The sequence below is a fragment of the Pipistrellus kuhlii genome, unplaced genomic scaffold (assembly GCF_014108245.1).
Source record: "Pipistrellus kuhlii isolate mPipKuh1 unplaced genomic scaffold, mPipKuh1.p scaffold_m20_p_3, whole genome shotgun sequence".
Lineage (NCBI taxonomy): Eukaryota > Metazoa > Chordata > Mammalia > Chiroptera > Vespertilionidae > Pipistrellus > Pipistrellus kuhlii.
Genome location: NW_023425529.1, coordinates 91,357,663 through 91,377,527, shown reverse-complemented (window position 1 = coordinate 91,377,527; position 19,865 = coordinate 91,357,663). Strand labels below are relative to the sequence as shown.

The window sequence follows — 19,865 nt, the reverse complement described above, 5'->3', positions numbered from 1 at the left end:
TTAAACTATAAGATAAAGTTTATTTAGAAGGTCGCAGAGGTAGAAGTGAGTGGCAGAAAAACTGGGCTCAGGAAACAAGCCACAGAGGCAAAAGAAGAGCCACGGAGCTTAAGAGAAAGAGTAAAGGAAACTTGCTTTGGGTGGAGAAGTGGAACAGAGGGGAGAGGTGTGGGCATGCTCCCTGCAGGGAGAGTGCCTAAATTAATTTGTATTGTGGTAAAAGATACATAAAATTTACCATTTTAACCATATTTAAGTGTACGGTTCAGTGATTTAAGTATATTCACAATGTTTTGCGACTATCACCACTATCCATCTCCAGAACTTTTTCATCTTCCCAAACAGAACTCTGTCCCCATAAAACAACTGCTGCCGGTTGGTGTGGCTCAGAGACTGAGCGTTGATTATGAAGCAAAAGGTCACCAGTTGGTTTCCCAGTCAGGGCACATGCCTGGGTTGTAGGCTCAACCCCCAATAGCGGGTGTGTAGAAGGCAACCAATCGATGTTTCTATCTCTCTGTACCTCTTCCTTCCCCTCTCTCTCAAATCAATAAAAACATTAAAAAACAAACAAAAAATAATAACTTCTGATTCTTCCTCCCCAGCCCCTGGCAACCACCCTTGTACTATCAGTCTCTACAAAGTTGACTATTTTAGATACCTCATATAATTGGAATCATACTGTATTTGTCCTTTGATGCCTGGCTTATTTCATTGGACATAATGTCCTCAAGATTCATCCATGTTCTAGTATGTGTCAGAATTTTCTTCCCTTTTAATGGCTGAATAATATTCATTGTCTATATCTATCACATTTTGTTTATCCATTTGTCAGTAGACATTTGGGTTATTTTCACCTTCGGCTATTGTGAACCATGCTGCTATGAGTATTAGTACACAAGTATGGTTTAACACTTGGATTTCAATTTTAGGTATGTACCCAGAAGTAGAATTGCTGAATCATATGGTAATTTTATATCTAATTTTTTTTAGGAATTGCCACACCATTTTCACACAGTGGCTACACCATTTTACATCCCCAGCAATGTACCAGGATTCCAATTTTTCTATATTTTGGTCAATCCTCTTTTTCCATTTTTTGTTTTTATAATAACCATGCTAATGGGTGTGCAGTTGTATCTCACTGAGGTTTTGACATGCATTTCCCTAATGACTCATGATGTTGGACAGGCTTATTAGCTATTTATGTCTCTTTTTTGGAGGATTGTCTGCCCAAGTCTTTGTAGGATTAATTTTTATAACTGGAATCTAAGCTGGAGCTATATATTAGTAATTAACTAATGCAATAATTTTTTTTTCTTTTTAAAAAATATATATATTTTATTGATTTTTCACAGAGAGGAAGGGAAAGAGGTAGAGAGTTAGAAACATGGATCAGCTGCCTCCTGCACACCTCCTACTGGGGATGTGCCCGCAACCAAGGTACATGCCCTTGACCGGAATCGAACCTGGGACCTTGCAGTCCGCAGGCTGATGCTCTATCCACTGAGCCACACCGGTTTCAGCCTAATGCAATAATTTTAGGCTGTTATGTAGATTTAAATTATGTGTTAATGCTGTTATTAAAAATTCTACTTAAAAATCTTTTTGGAAAGTATCCTCCAGCAGGAAGGAGGAGGGAAGAGCTATAGGTCTCAAAGAATAGAATGTAAAGTTTAAGTGTTCAGGAACTATTTTCTGGATACAGCATTGAAAGAGAAATAATTCTTCTTTTACAAATAGATAGAAGACCAGATGACTCGGTCACGATCCCCGAGCTGCCACTCGATCTCCGTGAAGTGGCAGCAGCTCAGTCCTGATGCACCTGAGCCTCTGCAGGGCCCGGCCCAGGTGCAAGCCTTATTCCACAGTGACCGGCTTCTGGTCTACAGCTTCATTCCGCATTGTACTCAGGTAAAGAGGCACACAATTTGTTTTACTGTGGAAGAGCAATGTATTTTGCTAGTAATTTTTCTGTTTTTACCCCTTTCTTTCTCCCCTAAATCAAAATATGCTGACAAATTTTCTCTTTCTGATAGTTAACCAGGGCCCTGGAGAGGCTTTTAATTTCCCTTGGAAGGAGAGAGGAAATCACTGACCAAAATACTGTGGAGTAGAGCCCTAGCCAGTTTTCTCAATGGTTAGAGCGTCGGCCCGCAGACTAAAGGGTCTTGGGTTGATTTCGGTCAGGGGCACCTACCTGGGTTGAGGGCTCAATCCTTGGCCCTGGTTGGGGCATGTGTGGGAGGCACCCAACCCACATGTCCCTCACATTCATGTTTCCCTCTCTCCCTCCCTTCCACTCTCTCTAAAAATCTATGGAAGAAATACCCCCAGTGAGGATTCACAAACCCAAACCCAAAACAAGCTAAGAAGGAATTTTCTTTTCCTGTTTCAGGCAACTCTGTGTGCATTGATTCAAGAGAAAGAATTTTCTGCAATAGTTTCAACTACTGAGCTACAGAAGACAACTGGAACTGTAAGATTCCAAACTTAAACTGTGGACCCAGTGCTTGAAAGCTAATAATAATTTTACATTTTTATAGAATGGTCAGTGTGTTTCCTTTGTTGTTGCTGTTTTTCTATGTTGACATTTCAGTACAAAGCGGACACTTCCTGTCAGTTTCTAATGTAGCAGTTCTTCACCTGGGATTCTTGATTTTAGATGTGTCCATATGGACATGAATAACTAATTAAGTTTGGAATTTTATGCATGAAAGACTTTTAGGGAGCTTCTCATAGATGTCCATGATTCAGTAAAAGTTAAGTACAACTGGACTATCTATTGGGTCGGCAAGTAAGTAATTGCGGATTTTTTAAAGAAAATCAAAGACAATTTTTTCATGGAACTAAATAACTTTATTCTGTAATGTATTGCCCATTTTGATCAATGACCTTTTGCCATCTTTCAGGCAGCATCATAATCCCACGTTCAAAAAACTTCTGGTTTTTATTAGCAAAAAACTGAATCAGGTACGATTTGACATCATCATCATTATTGAAATTTTTACCATTCAAGGAGTTTTGTAAAGATCGAAACAAAAAGTAATCAGATGGTGCAAGGTCAGGACTATATGGTGCATGTGGCAAAACATCCCAACCAAGCTCCATTAATTTTTGCCGAGTGACCAAAGATGTGTGTGGCCTTGCATTGTCATGATGGAATACAACACCTTTTCGATTTGTCAATTCGGGCCGCTTTTCTTCAACTGCATTGTTTAATTTCGTTAGTTGTTCAATGTAGACATCAGAATTGATCGTTCGGTTGGGTGGTAAGAGTTCAAAGTAGACAATTCCTTTGTAATCCCACCAAACTGATAACAAAACCTTCTTTTGATGAATATCAGCTTTTGATGTTGTTTGAGTTGGTTCACCTGGCCTGCTCCACGATCTTTTCTGCTTGATATTGTTGTAAACAACCCATTTTTCATCGCCAGTTATCAGTCGTTTTAAAAATGGATCATTTTCATTACGTTTCTTTAGCAAATCGCAGCTGCTAATGCGTTGCGTTAACTGTGATTCTTTCAGTTCATGAGGAACCCATGTATCGAGTTTTTGAACATAGCCAAGTTGTTTTAAGTGATTTTCAATGCATGTATGTGATACATGAAGCTTCTCTGCAATCTCACGTGTTGTACTGTGACAGTCCGAATTGATTATTGCTTTGATTAGGGCGTCATCAACTTCAACTGGACGACCAGAGCGTTTTTCATCTTTGAGTGAAAAATCACCAGAACGAAATTTGGCAAACCAATTTTGACACTGCCGTTCTTTTAAGGCTTCGTCACCATAAACAGCACATAACTTTTTATGAGCTTGCAATGCGTTTTTCCCTTTGCGGAAATAAAAAAGCAAAATATGACGAAAATGTTCCTTTTGATTTTCCATTTTTCAACGAACGCCAAACGAAAACTACAAAACAGATCAAAAAACTTTTTTTTACTGATTAACAGCTGAATAGCCAACTATCAAATAACAAAATGTGTTTTACATTTGTACTACGTCTGCAAACCTAAAAATTCAACTGAAGCCATATATGTGCGAAACCCGCAATTACGTAGTTGCCGACCCAATATGTTATTTTAAAATAGTAAATAACAGTAGTAGCCTAAATAAAACATTATTTATTGAGGCTATGTTAGTTTTTTCTACCTTTGGATTAAAGGCAAATGAGCCGTGGCCAGGTGCCCATTGTTTGGTGGTTAGAGTGCTATTCCATACACCAAAAAGGTTGCTTGTGGTTCAATTCTGGGTCAGGGCACATTCCTCGGTTCTGGGTTCCATCCCTGGTTGGGATGTGTACGGGAGGAAACCAATCGATGTTTCTCTCTTACATCGATGCCACTCACCCTCTTTCTCTCTCTCTTTCTCCCAAGTTGGTGAACATATCCTTAGAATGAGGATTTTAAAAATATATATGATATTTGAATTCTTTCTCCTTTGCTGCTTAAACAGATGATTCACAAGCTGACAGCACGAGCTCTGATTAGAGATTATGAAGATGGCATTCTCCACGAAAATGAAACGGATCATGAGGTTTGCTCTTTTCATAACGAAAACCATTGTTTTGTTCATGGCTGGCTCTTTAGAAATTGACTTATCCATGGACGTGGAGAGCGAGGCTAGCTGGATGGAGGTGCACACAGTATTGGGGGCATGCATTGTCAGGTCTGGGGTGCGGGGTGCTCGGTAACTTCCTGAGAACTCTTTGGTAATTGTACCCATCAGGAAGGCCGGAAGAAGGCTTCGAGGGTGTCTATCACTGGAGTTCTCAAGTGTGATGGTCGTATTCCCCTCTTCCTGATGAAGAACCAGGTGCAGGAGGGGAGACCGACCTGCCTAAGGACACAGAGCAGAGACAAAGCTGCCTTGCTCCCTCCTGGCTGAGCTGATGAGGCACCTGGCTGGGGATCCCTCTCAGCGAGCCCACCATCATGGCCCTGCTGGCCCCTCCAAGTTCTGATCTTAAATGAGGTTAAGAGCATTAGGACTCAGTGCCATCCCCAAAAGGGAGTACCAGTATGCCACACAGGGGCCAGGTTTCCTTGCAAGCAATTACAGCTTGTGATAAGTGGCCTGTGCCTTCACTGCTCTTCTTTACTGCCCTTCCATGAGCAGCCTTGAGCTTTGTTTTGCTTACATCCCAATTATCTCTGGGGTCACTGACCAGCTCTGCCACAGACAGTCCTGAGCAAGTCACTCCACGAGTCCACACTGGAGAGTCTTATGTAGAAAACAGGAGGCACAGACAGTCTATAAAAGATTTCAGAATCTCAGCACACTCCAGAGTGAGAGTTCTTTGTAGTCTACAAAGGGCTTTATAAGTAGAATTATTCCTTCTATGACTTGGCTGCTCAGTCGAGTAGAGAACGTTTAGTCACCAACTTGAGATATTTAGATAGGGCTATTGACTCAATATTTAGTTTGAAATTCTAGTTAGGGTATGATTTGCTTTTTATAGAAAATGTCTTTTAGATTAATTAATACTCACTTAATGAAAAATAAAACAGGACTCTTTGCACTTATTTTATTCTATTATAGATGAAGAAGCAAATCTTAAAATCTCTCATTATTCAACTCAGTAAAGAAAACTCTCTCATAACAGAGTTTACAAGCTTTGTGGCGATTGAGAAAAGGGTACGTATTGTTAACTCATGGTTATTTTCTTTGTGTATACATATTAACAAAATTACTCTTAGTCTGTCACTGACAATATCCATGTCCTGGGCCTGTGACAAACAGGGAGAAGAGAGGTAGAGGGTTATCAAGCCAGGGCCTCAGTGTGAGGACTCATGGTAACCTCTCTAAATGAGATGCATATTTTACTGTTGTTAACTAGAGACTCGTTGCACAAAATTCATGCCAGGGGCTCAGCCCCGACAGCTATGCCAGCTTGCCTCGGCCCTCACAGCCCCGGCTTCATCCAGAAGGACGTCCAGACAGTCGGTCAGCTGTCTGGTCTAATTAGCATATTTTACTTTTATTATTATGGATGATATAATTATCAATTAGTTACATGTGTACTTTTAAGATTTACTACAATTTTGTCACTTTTTTGGCATTTCTCATTTTTTATTAATCTAAGACCTTCAAAACATAGAAAAGGCCTGGGCTTCCCTACCCTCTCTGAAAAGCCCTTTCTCCTCCATAAATATAAGGCACTTAGTTCAGCACTCGAGCCTAGGAAAGCTTTAGTAAAGAGGAAAGCCACTCACCCTGGCCAGTTTGATTCAGGGATAGAGCATCGGCCTGGTCAAGGGCAAATGCCTTGGTTACCGGCTTAATCCCCAGCAACCAATCGATGTGTTTCTCTCACATCGATGTTTCTCTCTCTGTGTGTCTCTCCCCCTCCCTCCCACTCTCTCTAAAAAAATAAAAAATAACAATCCATGGGAAAATATCGGTAGGTGAGAATTTTAAAAAAGAGAGAAAGAGAAAAGCCACTCAACTAAGGACGTGTCTTCTCTGCCTCTTCCTCTCTCCCTCTGTGGCCCAGGACATGGGATCCAGTCTGACAATTATACATGTTCCAAACCAACACTCTCAGGTCTTTAGGACGTATAATAATCATTTCATTTCATAATGGCTGTTTTGTTTTATCTAATTGTGATTCAATATAGGATGGTAATGAGTCACCTTTTCCTAATACTCCAAATATTTTGGAACTTATTGCCAAAGAAGACGTAGATTTTCTGCCGTACATGAGTTGGCAGGAAGAGCATCCCAACACCAGTATAAAACAGGTAATGACCACATAGATTGGTATTATGTTTCCATATTTTTATGGTGGTGAGGGGAGCCCTTAGCTAAAATAGTAACTTTATTACTTGTGTATGCAGAATATATATACAAACATTTGTATATTTATAAAAATGCTATTAATTACAGAGGAAGTCACTATATATAGATATAGCTATAAAGTACAAAAAAGGGAACAAGTATGGTTCTGCTTCATTCATAGACAAATAAACTCTCACATAGAAAGCTAAAGTCACTTACTCTCATTAATACAGTAAATTTGCCTGATAATAGTGATAAAGTCTTACCTAATAATCTAAATTCACCACCAACGTGTTTTAAAGTTTATAGTGCATTATACTGTAGCATTACAGCCAGAGATATACTAGAAATTGACAAATGTTACTTAACTAAAATTTGAAAGGCATATTCAAAATCAAAGAAACAAGACAGTGCTTCCAGGTATCTAGCTTAGAGAAATAAAATAGACAAATTTTAGGAATTTAGATCTAAGGGATAAAATTTGTGAGGAGAGGAATTTTTGGAAAATACAATATAGGCAACATTCATTTTCTTGAATTCATTTTAAGGTTATGATGTCAGTTAAGAACATTAAAACACATGAGATGTCACTTACTTTGCTCATAAAATCATGTTTACTATAACTTTTAAAAATATCTTTATCAATTACAGTTGACATTAAAAAAAACTAACATAACAATATTATGTTAGTTTCATGAGTACAACATAGTGATTAGACATTTACATAACTTATGAAGTGATCACCCTGACAAGTTTAGTACCCACCTGGTACTATACATTTTACTAATGTTTACTATGTTTTAAGATGGTAAATAAATCACAACATCAACAAAACCACAAATATTTCCTTGTATGAGTTGGGGGAGGGAGAGGGGCAGTGGGTAAATAAACCAACACAGTACTGAAAAATTAACATGGAGGGAGTTTTTTTAATTTGTTTCCAAAAAATGAAAGCAATTTAGGCATATGATAGAAAAAAATCCTAAAACAGCGATAAACTGAGAAAAAAAAATATATTTTCACCAAAGATAGATTGATTTACTTAATATATAAAGAACTATGAATTAAGAACAGTCAGTCATTCCATTGAAAAACAGGCAAAGGGTTTGATCATGAATAAGAAAATAATGCGGTTCTTAAATAGGAGAAGATGCTCAGCCTCATTGTGGCTATGCAAATTATTAAGAGAAATGCAAATTATTATTTTATTATTTCTTTATTGATTAAGGTATTACATATTTGTCTTTATCCCCCCATTATCTTCCCAACCCTTCCCCTCCCCCCCCTCCTACCCTCACCCCCTCGTGTCTGTTCTACTGGTTAGGCTTATATGCATGCATACAAGTCCTTTGGTTGATCTCACCTCCTTACCCCCATCCTCCCCTACCTTCCCTCTGAGGTTTGACAATCCAGTGGATGCTTTCCTGTCTCTGGATCTGTTTTTGTTCATCAGTTTATGTTGTTCATTATTTCCCATAGATGAGTGAGATCATGTGATATTTATCTTTCTCTGACTGACTTATTTCGCTTAGCATAATGCTCTCCAGTTCCATCCCTGTTGTTGCAAATGGCAAGAACTCCTTTTTTACTGCAGCGTAGTATTCCATTGTGTAGATGCACCACAATTTTTTAATCCAGTCTTAGCTGTGGTAAATTGTGCTGCTATGAACACAGGGATGTATATATCCTTTCTAATTGATGTTTCTAGCTTCTTAGGATATATTCCTAGAAGTGGGATCACTGGGTCAAATGGAAGTTCCATTTTTAGTTTTCTGAGGAAACTCCATACTGTTCTCTACAAGTGGCTGTACCAGTCTGCATTCTCCCCAGCAGTGCACGAGGACTCCTTTTTCTCTGCATCTTCATCAACAATTTCAGATGTAATATGAAAATGGTCATTACGCCATGAAGTGTAATGATCAACTGCACAACTACTGGATCACAGATCAGCAGGAGGGTGGGGCAGTGAGCTATTGGGGGGGGGGGGGCGTGGCAGAGAGCTACAGGAGGGGGCAGGGCAGCAAGCTATGAAGGGAGGACTGAGGGGGAGCTACAGTAGGGCAGGGCAGCGGGCAGAGAGCTACTGGAGGGTGACAGTGAGCTACTGGTGCATAGATTCATGTGTAGGGCTACTAGTTAAAATATAATAAAGGTAGTAAACAAGGACACTAAATTAGGTATTATAAGCATACTAGATATTCGTGCAAGAATAGGCCCCTGGCTTCACGCCCAGCTGCCAGGGAGCCAGCAAGTCCTGGCCTCCAGGGAGTCAGCAAGTCCTGGCCTCCAGGGAGCCAGCACATCCCCGTTCCCAGGCCACCTGGAGCCAGCAAGTCCCTCCCTGTTCCTGGGCAGCTGGAGCCGGCACATCATCACTCCTACCGGGAGCCAGCACTTCCCCGCTCGCTGGCTGCCCTGGAGCAGGCACTTTTCCATTCCCTGAGATCTGGCAAGTCCTGGCTTCTGTCTGCAGCACCTCTCCAGTAACTCCCTCCACTGCCTCCCTTCCCCTCATAGCAGGCTTCACTCTGCTCTGCACCTGCATATGCAAATTAACCCCATCTTTGTTGGGTTGATTTGCATACTCACTCTGATTGGCTGTGGGCATAGCAGAGTGATGATTAATTTGCATGTTTCTCTTCTATTAAGTAAGATTATTTTAAATTTTTTAATTAATTTTAAAATGCAAATTTATTGGGGTGACATTGGTTGATGAGATAGGTTTCCAATGTACACTTTTTTTTTCTTTATTGATTAAGGTATCACATATTTGTCCTCAACCCCCATTCCAATCCCCCACCACCCCCCACTCATGCCCCCACTCCCCTATTGTGTACACTTCTATTATACAAGTTCTGTACCTTGCACTATGTGCCCACCACCCAAAGTCAAATTATCTTCTGTCTGCCGAAACCGGTTTGGCTCAGTGGATAGAGCATCGGTCTGTGAACTGAAAGGTCCCAGGTTCAATTCCGGTCAAGGGCATGTACACTGGTTGCAAGCACATCCCCAGTAGGGGGTGTGCAGGAGGCAGCTGATCGATGTTTCTCTCTCATTGATGTTTCTAGCTCTCTATTCCTCTCCTTTCCTCTCTGTAAAAAATCAATAAAATATATTTTTAAAAACTATCTTCTGTCACCATACATTAGGGCTTCTCACTCTCGATCCACTCACCCCTTTCCCTCTGACAATCACCACACTGCTGTTCGTTTCTACAACTTTCAGTTTTGTATCCCACATGTGAGTAAAATCATACGGTTCTTAGTTTTTTTCTGACTAGTGTCACTTAGCATAATATTCTCAAGATCTATCCATGTTGTTGCAAATGGCAGTATTTCATTCTCTCTTACGGCTAAGTAATATATGTACCACATCTTCTTTATGCAGTCCTCTATTGAAAGATATTTTGATTGTCTCCATGTCTTAGCCATCATGAATAATACTGCAATGAACATAAAGGTGCACATGTCTTTGCAAATACACGTTTTCAACTTTTTTGGGTTTATACACAAGAGAGGGATTGCTGGGTCATATTGTAATTTTGTTATTGATTTTTTGAGGAATTGCCACACTGTTTTCTATAGTGGCTGTACCAGTTTACATTCCCACAGCAGTCTACATTCTCCACCACCTCTTCAACACTTGCTATTATTTTTCTTGTTGATAATAGCCATTCTAACAGGTGTGAATGGTATCTCATTGTAGTTGTGATTTGCATTTCCCTAATTACTATGAGATTGAACATCTTTTCATATATGAATTGGCCATCTGCATGTCTTCTTGGGAGAAGTGTTTGTTCAGGTCCTCTCTCCATCTTTTAATTGGATTCTTTGGTGTTAAATTTTATGAGTTCTTTACATATTCTGGATATCAAACCTTTATCAGAGCTTTTGTTTGCAAATATCATCTTCCATTCTGTCAGCTGCCTCTTTGTTTTGTTGTCAGTTCCTTTTGCTGTGCAGAAGCTTTTAGTTTATACTAGAGGCCCAGTGCACGAAATTCGTGCGGGGGGGGGGGGGGTATCCCTCAGCCCAGCCTGCACCCTTTCTAATTTGGGACCCCTCAAGGGATGTCCGACTGCCTGTTTAGGCCCTATCCCAGGCAATCGGACATCCCTCTCACAATCCAGGACTGCCTGCTTTCCTGATTGCCCCTAACCACTTCTGCCTGCCAACCTGATCACCCCCTAACCACTCCCTTGCCAACCTGATTGATGTCTAACTGCTCCTCTGCCAGCCCGACTGCCCTCCCCTGCTGACCTGGTCACCCCTAACTGCCCTCCCCTGCCAGTCTGGTCACTCCTAACTGCCCTCCCCTGCCAGTCTGGTCACTCCTAACTGCCCTTCCCTGCAGGCCTGGTCTCCCCCAACTGCTCTCCCCTGCTGACCTGATTATCCCTAATTGCTCTCCCCTGCCAGCCTCATTGTCCCTAACTGCTCTCCCCAACTGGCCTCCCCTGCAGGCCTGCGTCCCCCCCAATTGCCCTTCACTGCAAACCCAGTCACCCCTAACTGCCCTTCCCTGCCAGCCTCATCACCCCTAACTACCCTCCCCTGCTGGTCTGGCCCCTCTGAACTGCCCTTCCCTGCAGGCCTGGTCACCCCCAACTTCCCTCCTCTGCGGGCCTGGACACCCCTAACTGCCCTCCCTGATGACTGATTGCCCACAACTGCCCTCCCTTGCAGACCTGGTCCCTCCCAACTGCCCTCCCCTGCTGGCCATCTTGTGGTGGCCATCTTGTGTCCCATGGGGACAGGCATCTTTGACCACATGGGGGCAGCCATCTTGTGTGTTGGAGTGATGGTCAATTTGCATATTATCTTTTATTAGATAGGACATTCCCATTCATTTATTTTTACTTTTGCTTTTCTTGCTTTGAGGTCAAGTTTACAAAACCTTCTCTATGACCATTGTCCATAAGTTTAGTACCTATGTTTGCTTCTATGTAATTTATTGTTTCAGATCTTATATTTAGTCTTTGATGGACTTTGAATTAATTTTTGTACATGGGGATAAAATAATCTAGTTTCATTATTTTGAATGTGGCTTTTCAATTTTTCCCAGCTCCATTTATTGAAGAGGCTTTCTTTACTCCATTGTATGTTTCTGTCTCCTTTATCGAAAATTATCTGCCAATATACATGTGATTGTATATCTGGGCTCTCAGTTCTGTTCATTGATCTGTCTTTCTGCCAATATCATGGTGTTTTTAATTATCATAGATCTGCAGTATAATTTGAAGTCAGGTAGGATGATACCTTTGGCTTCATGGCTTCATACAAATCTGATGAGTTTTTGTTCTATGCCTTTAAAAAATGACACTGGGATTTTTATGGGGATGTATTAAATCTGTATATTGCTTTGAGTAATATGGCCATTTTAACTATGTTGATTCTTTCAATTCATGAACACAGAATATCTTTCCATTTTATTGTGTCTTTTTTATCTCTTAATAAAATGCTTTGTAGTTTTTGGTATTTGGTCTTTCACATCCTTTGTTTATTCCTAGGTATTTTATTCTTTTGGTTGCAATTGCAAAAGGTATTGTGTGTGTTTTTTGTTTGTTTTTTTTCATTTCTTTTTCTGATGTTTTGTTGTTAGATACAGGAAGGCATTGGATTTTTGTACATTGATTTTGTATCCTGCAACTTTACTATATTTGTCTATTTCTAATAGTTTTTTGGTGGAGTCTTTAATGTATTCTATATACAGAATCATGTCATCTGCAAAAAGTGATACTTTTACTTCTTCCTTTCTTATTTGAATGCCTTTTATTTTTTCCTTTTGCTTATTGCTCTGCTGAAGACTTCCAGAACTATGTTGAGTAAGGATGGTGAGAGTGGATACCCTTGTCTTGTTCCTGATTTTAGAGGAAAAACTTATAGTTTTTTACCATGAGTATAATATTGGCTGAGGGTTTGTAATACATGGCCTTTATTATGTTGAGGTACTTTCCTTCATTGAGTGTTTTAATAATAAGTGGATGTTGTATTTTATCAAATGTTTTTTCTGCATCTATTGATAAGATCAGAGGATTTTTATCTGTTGCTTTGTTACTGTGATTTATTCCATTGATTGATCTGTGGATGCTGGAGCATCCTGTGACCCTGAAATGGATGCCACTTGATCATGAGGTATCATTTTTTTTAATGTATTGTTGTATTTGATTTGGTAGTATTTTCTTTAGGATTTTTGTATCTGTATTCATAAAAATATTGGTCTATAGTTTTCTTTTTTGTGTGTTATCTTTGCCAGGTTTTGAATCATTCCTTTCAGATTCCAAAGGAAGCTTTTTAAACATTAAAAACAAAACAAAACATACAGGTAGCTATTTATGGAATTGAACCCACAATCTTTCAGTACACAGGACGAAGCCCAACCAATTGAGCTATACCAGCCAGGCAAAATGGATAACTATTTACTAGTAAATGTGCTGTGGTTTTATGTGGAGCAAACAGTTTATATGCACAATAAATTTTAAAATTCATTTATGGTGGTGTTGTTTTGTATCATTTTTTTTTTCATGCTTAGAAATAAATTTCCTGTTCAGAGATTATGCTTTTTTAAAATTTCCCCTTAGTTATATATTTAAAGCATTTTATGGTTTCATGTTTGAATTTTTCACCCAGTCGGAATCTATCCTGGTATAAGATAGGAAGTCTGAAACCAACTTCATTCTTTTTCAGGTAGCTGCCAATGTTTTCTAACACTAGCTATTGCATAATTCTCCCTTTCCTCCTATTGACTTGAAGTGCCATCTTTATCATCTATTAGATTCCCACATGCTTTAGGATCTGTTGCTGGACCAGGTGTTCTGTCCTAATGATTTGTCTGTTATAATTATTGCAATTTAACAAAATGCTTTAATAAATCTAGCCCATTGCTATTGTAATTGTTCATTTTTAGTTATCTGATTAAAAGCTTTTTAACAGATAAACATTATTTTTAACTATTATTTTAGAATGTATGTCTTGTCCTATATTCTTCCGTGTTAATTACTTAAATTTATACTTAAAATTTGATTGAGCTGGGAAAGGACTACTCTTTTTTTTAAATTCCTAATTTAAAAAATGGCAAACATGGGTGTGGGACCAGCCTGTTAGGTGTCTCCTACCAATCTCAATGTGCTTTCTTCTTTACTTCTCTAGTTGCAGTTTTGTATCATAAACCAGCGAGCTAGAAATAAGACACCTTAACAAGCCAATTAATTAGGAGTCTTTATTATGCTCAGGCTAAGAGCAGAATGTCTCTGTCAAATTCTGAGCCAACACATAGAGGAAGTTTTACTTATTTATACCCTTTGAGTTCTTTGCAGATTTTACAAAGAGCTCTGTGTAAGTTATTTTTGCAAACAGTTTGTGACCTGGATACATAATGAACAAACACTTTGCATGGGAATATTATCAGTATAAGCCTATTACATTAGATGACTAGCTTGCAAGGTCAGACAGTTAAGTTTTTATCTTTTCTATTATTCAAACTAAAATAGTTATTTTACAGAATAAGGGACTATCTAAAAATAATATAGTTCACCTATAGCACAAGGGACTGTCTAAGAATAACAGAGTAGTTCAAGCAGTAGTTTCAAACAGCAGTTTTCCAAAGGAGGGATTTCTATGCTTCATTAGGACTTCTATTCAGCCAGTTTTCAGGTGGTTCTGAATGATGGTTGTTCTGTATTTTAGTTGTAATTTTGATGTAGTTGTGGGAGGTACCACCATCTTGATTCTTGAAAATTCTAAATAGCTCATTTACATTGATAAAATTAGAGGCTAGACAATTCCAAAATGCCTCAGGGCTTGTAATTAATATAAAACTGCATTTTATTTACATGTAACTATTTAAGGAATACTCTTTAAATTATATTCAAACAATACTAATAACATAGCACCTTTCAATTCCTTTTGTTATATATTTTGTTTATATTCTGGTATAAAGATATATTCATTTAGTTAGTTTAAAGCTTTTGAGGTTTGTTTCCAGTTTTCTCATTTTCTGAATAGTGCTGTAAAACAAAGTACTAGAAATTTTTATTTCAAATTACCAGCTTATTTTAGGGCTAGTTTACACATATGATACTGCTATTTGTAAAATCTTGGGTAAGTTACTTCTATGGTATTTAGTTTCTCTTGTGTAAAAATAAGGGGTGTTTAAAATTCTGTGATTCTGAGAACTAAAAGAGATTAAGATTTGTAATGTATTGCTGATATCTTCCCCAAATCTCATATTCCATACCTATAAAATGAGGGTGTTTCATTTAAATGATTTCAATGCTCTGGGATAAGCAATTGCTTGACTACAAGGAAGTCAGCTACTAAGAAGGGCATTGGCTTGATTGGTGATTTTATTCCATTTTCTCTGACATCATAATTTTTTTCTTCTGGGCAGACTCTTTCAGCATCTTCTGAATGGCACGAAGAACTGCGACTTAAATGTTTAACTAAAAAAAAACATAAATCATCTAAGCTGGAAGTTTTTGAAGGTTCCCACATACCAGAAAAACCTTTAATATTCAGTTATGAATGTGGAGATGCAGAAAGGCCATTGGACTTAAGTCAGATAGATTCATTTAAATATACAGAAATTAAACGAGTATTTACAAAAGCCAGTTCACCAAGAATGGCTCTTTCCAACTCCTTTGCTCCCCCTGGTTCAGCCAGTTCCCTACCTGCTTCCTCTATTGGTCCTGCTGCCCTCTATCCTCAGAGCTCTCTCTTTGGTTCTCCTGCTGGTCCCAAACAGTTTGGTCCATCTAATAATGAACAAGACCTTAAGATGGACTGTTCTACTGGCATTTTCCTTGATCAGGCTTCTCCTCCAAGACTGCCTTACCACAACCCACCTTTTGGATCTTTTACTGGTTCTGCTTTCTCAGGTGGCTTACTTGGCTGGGGAAAGTCTGATGCACCTAAAGCTTATGAAGAGCTCTGTGCTTGTACTGACAATTCCCTTGACTTGGACTCTCCCCCTCAGCAGAATCTTTTGTTCTCTTCTCCTGGACTTCCTCCCCCTGGTCCACCCGGAGGATCTAGCTTTCATCTTCTTCCTGGTTCCTCTCCTCTTCATTTTCCAAATTCCTCAGCTCCTTTGAGCACCAGTTACAAGCAGCCAATGCATCAAATTGGCTTTGCTCACTATGGTGCTCCTCCAACGTATGAGGCTTCTCCATTAAATGTTTCTGCATCATCAGATTCTCTCCCACATACATATTTTGAAACAGAAAGTGATGAAACACCAGGATTAAGTTCTTTTGAAACAGAAAGTGATGAAACACCAGGATTTTTGGCAAGTAGGCTTTTTAAAAAGGTAGAAAAATCTGATATAACAAGAAGAGACTTTCCTGAAAGCTTTCTGGTACTAAATGACGAGGATGTCACAGACTGCAGAGAAAGCTGGATGAACTTCATCCCTGGGACTGAGCTCTTCAGTCTGCAAACCGAGGTATTAGTTTTATTTCACCTACATATGTTGTTAATGTGCTTCATAAATCAAGTAGCTGGTCATCGAACTGTATGTGACCAGTCCAAGTGAGTTAAGAAGGGACTTGTGCCAGAGTGTAGCAACACACTGCTTCCTTCATTGAGAATCTTACCGAGAAATTTTTAAAAAAGGCAATTGCACAAAACAGTTTACTCTATGATGACTGTTGTTTGACTCTCTACTTATAACTCTTCGGCCAGAATATCATGCTAGTGAATGATAATATTTCTCAGCTGACAATGAGCATCCCTTAATGGGCCAAGGATAAGACCTTAATTTCCTAGGTTCTAAGACTGATGATCTGCAAGTCACATGAATTTCCCATTGTCATGTTAAGCATAGACACTATACTAGGAAGCATACTCTAAATATTTCTGCAGAAGATCCTGGGAATGTAACTCAATATGTAAGATTGTGTTAGAACATGTGTCAGGATCAAGGATTGTGCTTATTAGCTTCTCAAATGGAATGATTAAGGAGATTTACCTCCTGCACAGGTTCCTAGGCCCTCTTTCACATCTGTAATTATTTCTTTTGATGTAGTTTAGTAACAGAAACAACTGGATTTAGTATAAGACTACGTTGAGTCCCAAGGCTGCTACTTGGTGATTTGGGGCAAGTCAGATAACCTTTTTCAGCCTCAGTTTCCTTACTCATATAATGGGAATAATAATAGTATCTACAGCATAGTGTGGTTTCAGGATTAAACAAGATAATAACAGCGCCCAGCTGCCCTAACCTGAAAGGATGTACATAAACGCAGTATAGCAGTCACTGCTATCTGTGGTCCCTGGAGCCAGACTGTGTGGGCTCAAATCCTGGCCACTTCTTAGCTGTGTAACTTTGAACAAGTACCTTAACCTTTCTGTGCTGCAGTGTCCTCAATCTGCAAAGTGGCTATAATAATAATACATCCACAAAGAATGGCTGAAAAGATAAAATACCACCTAGCACCTGTTCAGTACTGGTTGGCACATATTATCACTGCTATTATTTTCAAATTATAGTCATAGATTCTTTTTTTATATAAAGTTTTTTTAAATACATATTATTGATTTTTTATAGAGAGGAGGGGAGAGGGATAAAAAGTTAGAAACATCCATTAGAAACATCGATCAGCTGCCTCTTGCACACCCCCCACTGGGGATGTGCCTGCAACCAAGGTGCATGCCCTTGACTAGAATCGAACCTGAGACCCTTCAGTCCACAGACCAATGCTCTATCCACTGAGCCAAACCAGTCAGGGCCAGCCATAGATTCTTTAGCATATGCACTTGCCTGTGACTTCACCCTCCTTTCTGCTCCTTGTATGGGTTCCCCTGAGACCTAGAGTCTGTCAAATCCTCACATGGAAGCTTACCTCAGTACCATAAGAATGTGACAAAGGGTAGCCTGAAAAACAGTGGTTCTTTGCTAGGGTGGGTGGGGATAGTGAACATAAGGAAGTAATTTTAAAGAGCATATTCAACTTAAAAATTTTATATTTAGTAAAAATTTGTTAGTTTCATGTTTCAGCTATCATAAGGGCACATTTTTAACATTTAACAAAGGAATCATACTATTTAAAAGTTTGAAAAACATTGCTTTGAGAAATAATGCATTGTTAGAAGAAAAAATATATAGTACCATTATTAAAATATCTCTAACATGTGCCTTTTTTCAGACTTTTTATAAATGCCACTACATATTTAGTATCTATAGTATGTATTATGTCACTATTATACAGTAATAAACATTTTAGACATGTCTTAATAAACTAAATTGAAATAATTGGAAACTTACTCATCACATAACTTCTTATGTGATGAAATTTCAAGAATGTTACTTAAATTTGTTTTCTGAACTTCTTAGGATGGCTTCTGGAAACTTACACCAGCACTGGGACTCATATTAAATCTGAATACAACTATTTTGAACAGTTTTCTTGAACAAAAAGGCATTCAATCTCTAGGTAAGTCACTATTTTTTTATTCATTAAATCACATTGTCTAATTGTTATAATTTTTGTAAACTAGTGTATTAATTAATAATTACATAAGATATATATGAATGGAATTATATTTGTTAATCATAAAAGGAAATAGGGGACTAGTTGCTAGTTATATCTTTATCACTAATTAGGGTATCACCTGTGCAAATTTATTGGCATAAGTAGCAATAACTATTTTTAAAAATTCAAATTTTAAGTCACTTAACACAAAGATTACTTTCTTGCCCATATCACAGTCAAATATCAGGAAGCAGGGAAGTTCCACTCCACATAGTCATTTAGAGACCCAGGCCCTTTCCTTATTGTGGCTCTGCTATCATCAACATGTCTTTAAAATTACTCTGGTGGAAGAAAATAAGAAAAAAGAATGATTCTGGCATCACTTACCAGGTAGACATCAGCAAGAGAGTGAAAATGTGGCAAGAATTAGTCACAGAGCCCCACCCAGATGTAGGACTTTGTGCCCAGGAAGAGAAAACAGTTTGAATAAGCAGCCAGTCAGTCTCTGCCAGAGCAGCTTGTTCAGCTGGACCTGATTCTTTTTATGACAATGAATTGGATGGATGAGAAGATCCTGGACATCCTCAAACCCGAAAGTAGTTTGAAGGCCAAATGCTAGCCCTAGATTAAGAGAGTTTTAAATTATTTTTTCCTATGTTATAATTGATTTCAGAGAAAGGAAGGGAAAGGTTAATAGAAACATCAATAATGAGAGAGAATCATCAATTGCCTGGTTCCTACATGCCCCCTACTGGGGATTGAACCCACAACCCGAGCAGGAATTGACCATAACCTCCTGGTTCATGGATCAACACTCAACCATTGAGCCGCACTAGCTGGGCTAAGAGATTTGTTTATTATTATTGTTTTTAATCTTTATTGTTGAGAATATTACGGATGTCCCTTCTATCCCCCTCCCCCATTGTCCCTCTCCACCTGGTTCCCAACAGGCCCCAGGCCTTCACAACCCTCCTGTCTGTGTCCACAGATAAGATCTTTGATTAATCTCCCTCAGCCCTCCCTCCCCCCGTCCTTCTGAGATTCATCAGTCTGTTCCATGCTTCCATACCTCTGATTCTATTTTATTTGACCAGTTTATTTTGTTCATTAGATTTCTTGTTTGTTAATTTTGATAATTTTTACATTCAATTGTTGATAGATATATATTTGTTGCCATTTTATTGTTCATATTTTCTCCTCCTCTTCCTTCTTTACTTCTTTAATAACCTTTAACACTGCATAATACTGGTTTGGTAATGATGAACTCTTTTAGCTTTTTCTTCTTTGTGAAGATCTTTCTGACCCTAATGAGAGCTTTGCTAGGCAAAGTAATCTAGGTTGTAGGTCCTTACTATTTATCACTTAAAATATTTCTTGCCACTCTGCTACACCCACAAGCCATGCCCACCAGCCAATCAGAGCAAGTATGCAAATTAACCCCAACCAAGATGGCTGCAGCCACAGAAAGTAAGAGAGAGGCTTGGGTTTCCCCGGCAATAGAGGAAGCCAAGCTTCTGCAGCCCTAACCAGCCTAGGCCTCCACTCCAAGCTACAAAGTTTCAATTATAGAAAGTAAACAAATCCAAACAGAAATGGCTGCTGCCACAGAGTGAGC

The 19,865-nt window shown here is 38.9% G+C and overlaps 1 protein-coding gene across 5 annotated transcripts in view; it reads left to right on the top strand.

Annotated features, from left to right (window-relative positions):
* The window catches only part of PARP4 (poly(ADP-ribose) polymerase family member 4), a 106,716-nt gene that overhangs the window by 81,324 nt on the left and 5,527 nt on the right, over positions 1–19,865 (top strand). For all 5 annotated transcript variants that reach the window (XM_045588508.1, XM_036455583.2, XM_036455581.2 and 2 more), the window contains 7 exons: positions 1,744–1,914; positions 2,399–2,479; positions 4,456–4,536; positions 5,542–5,637; positions 6,621–6,743; positions 15,169–16,221; positions 18,112–18,211. In XM_045588508.1, coding sequence (XP_045444464.1) covers positions 1,744–1,914; positions 2,399–2,479; positions 4,456–4,536; positions 5,542–5,637; positions 6,621–6,743; positions 15,169–16,221; positions 18,112–18,211 — 1,705 coding nt within the window. The remainder of the gene's footprint in view (positions 1–1,743; positions 1,915–2,398; positions 2,480–4,455; positions 4,537–5,541; positions 5,638–6,620; positions 6,744–15,168; positions 16,222–18,111; positions 18,212–19,865) is intronic.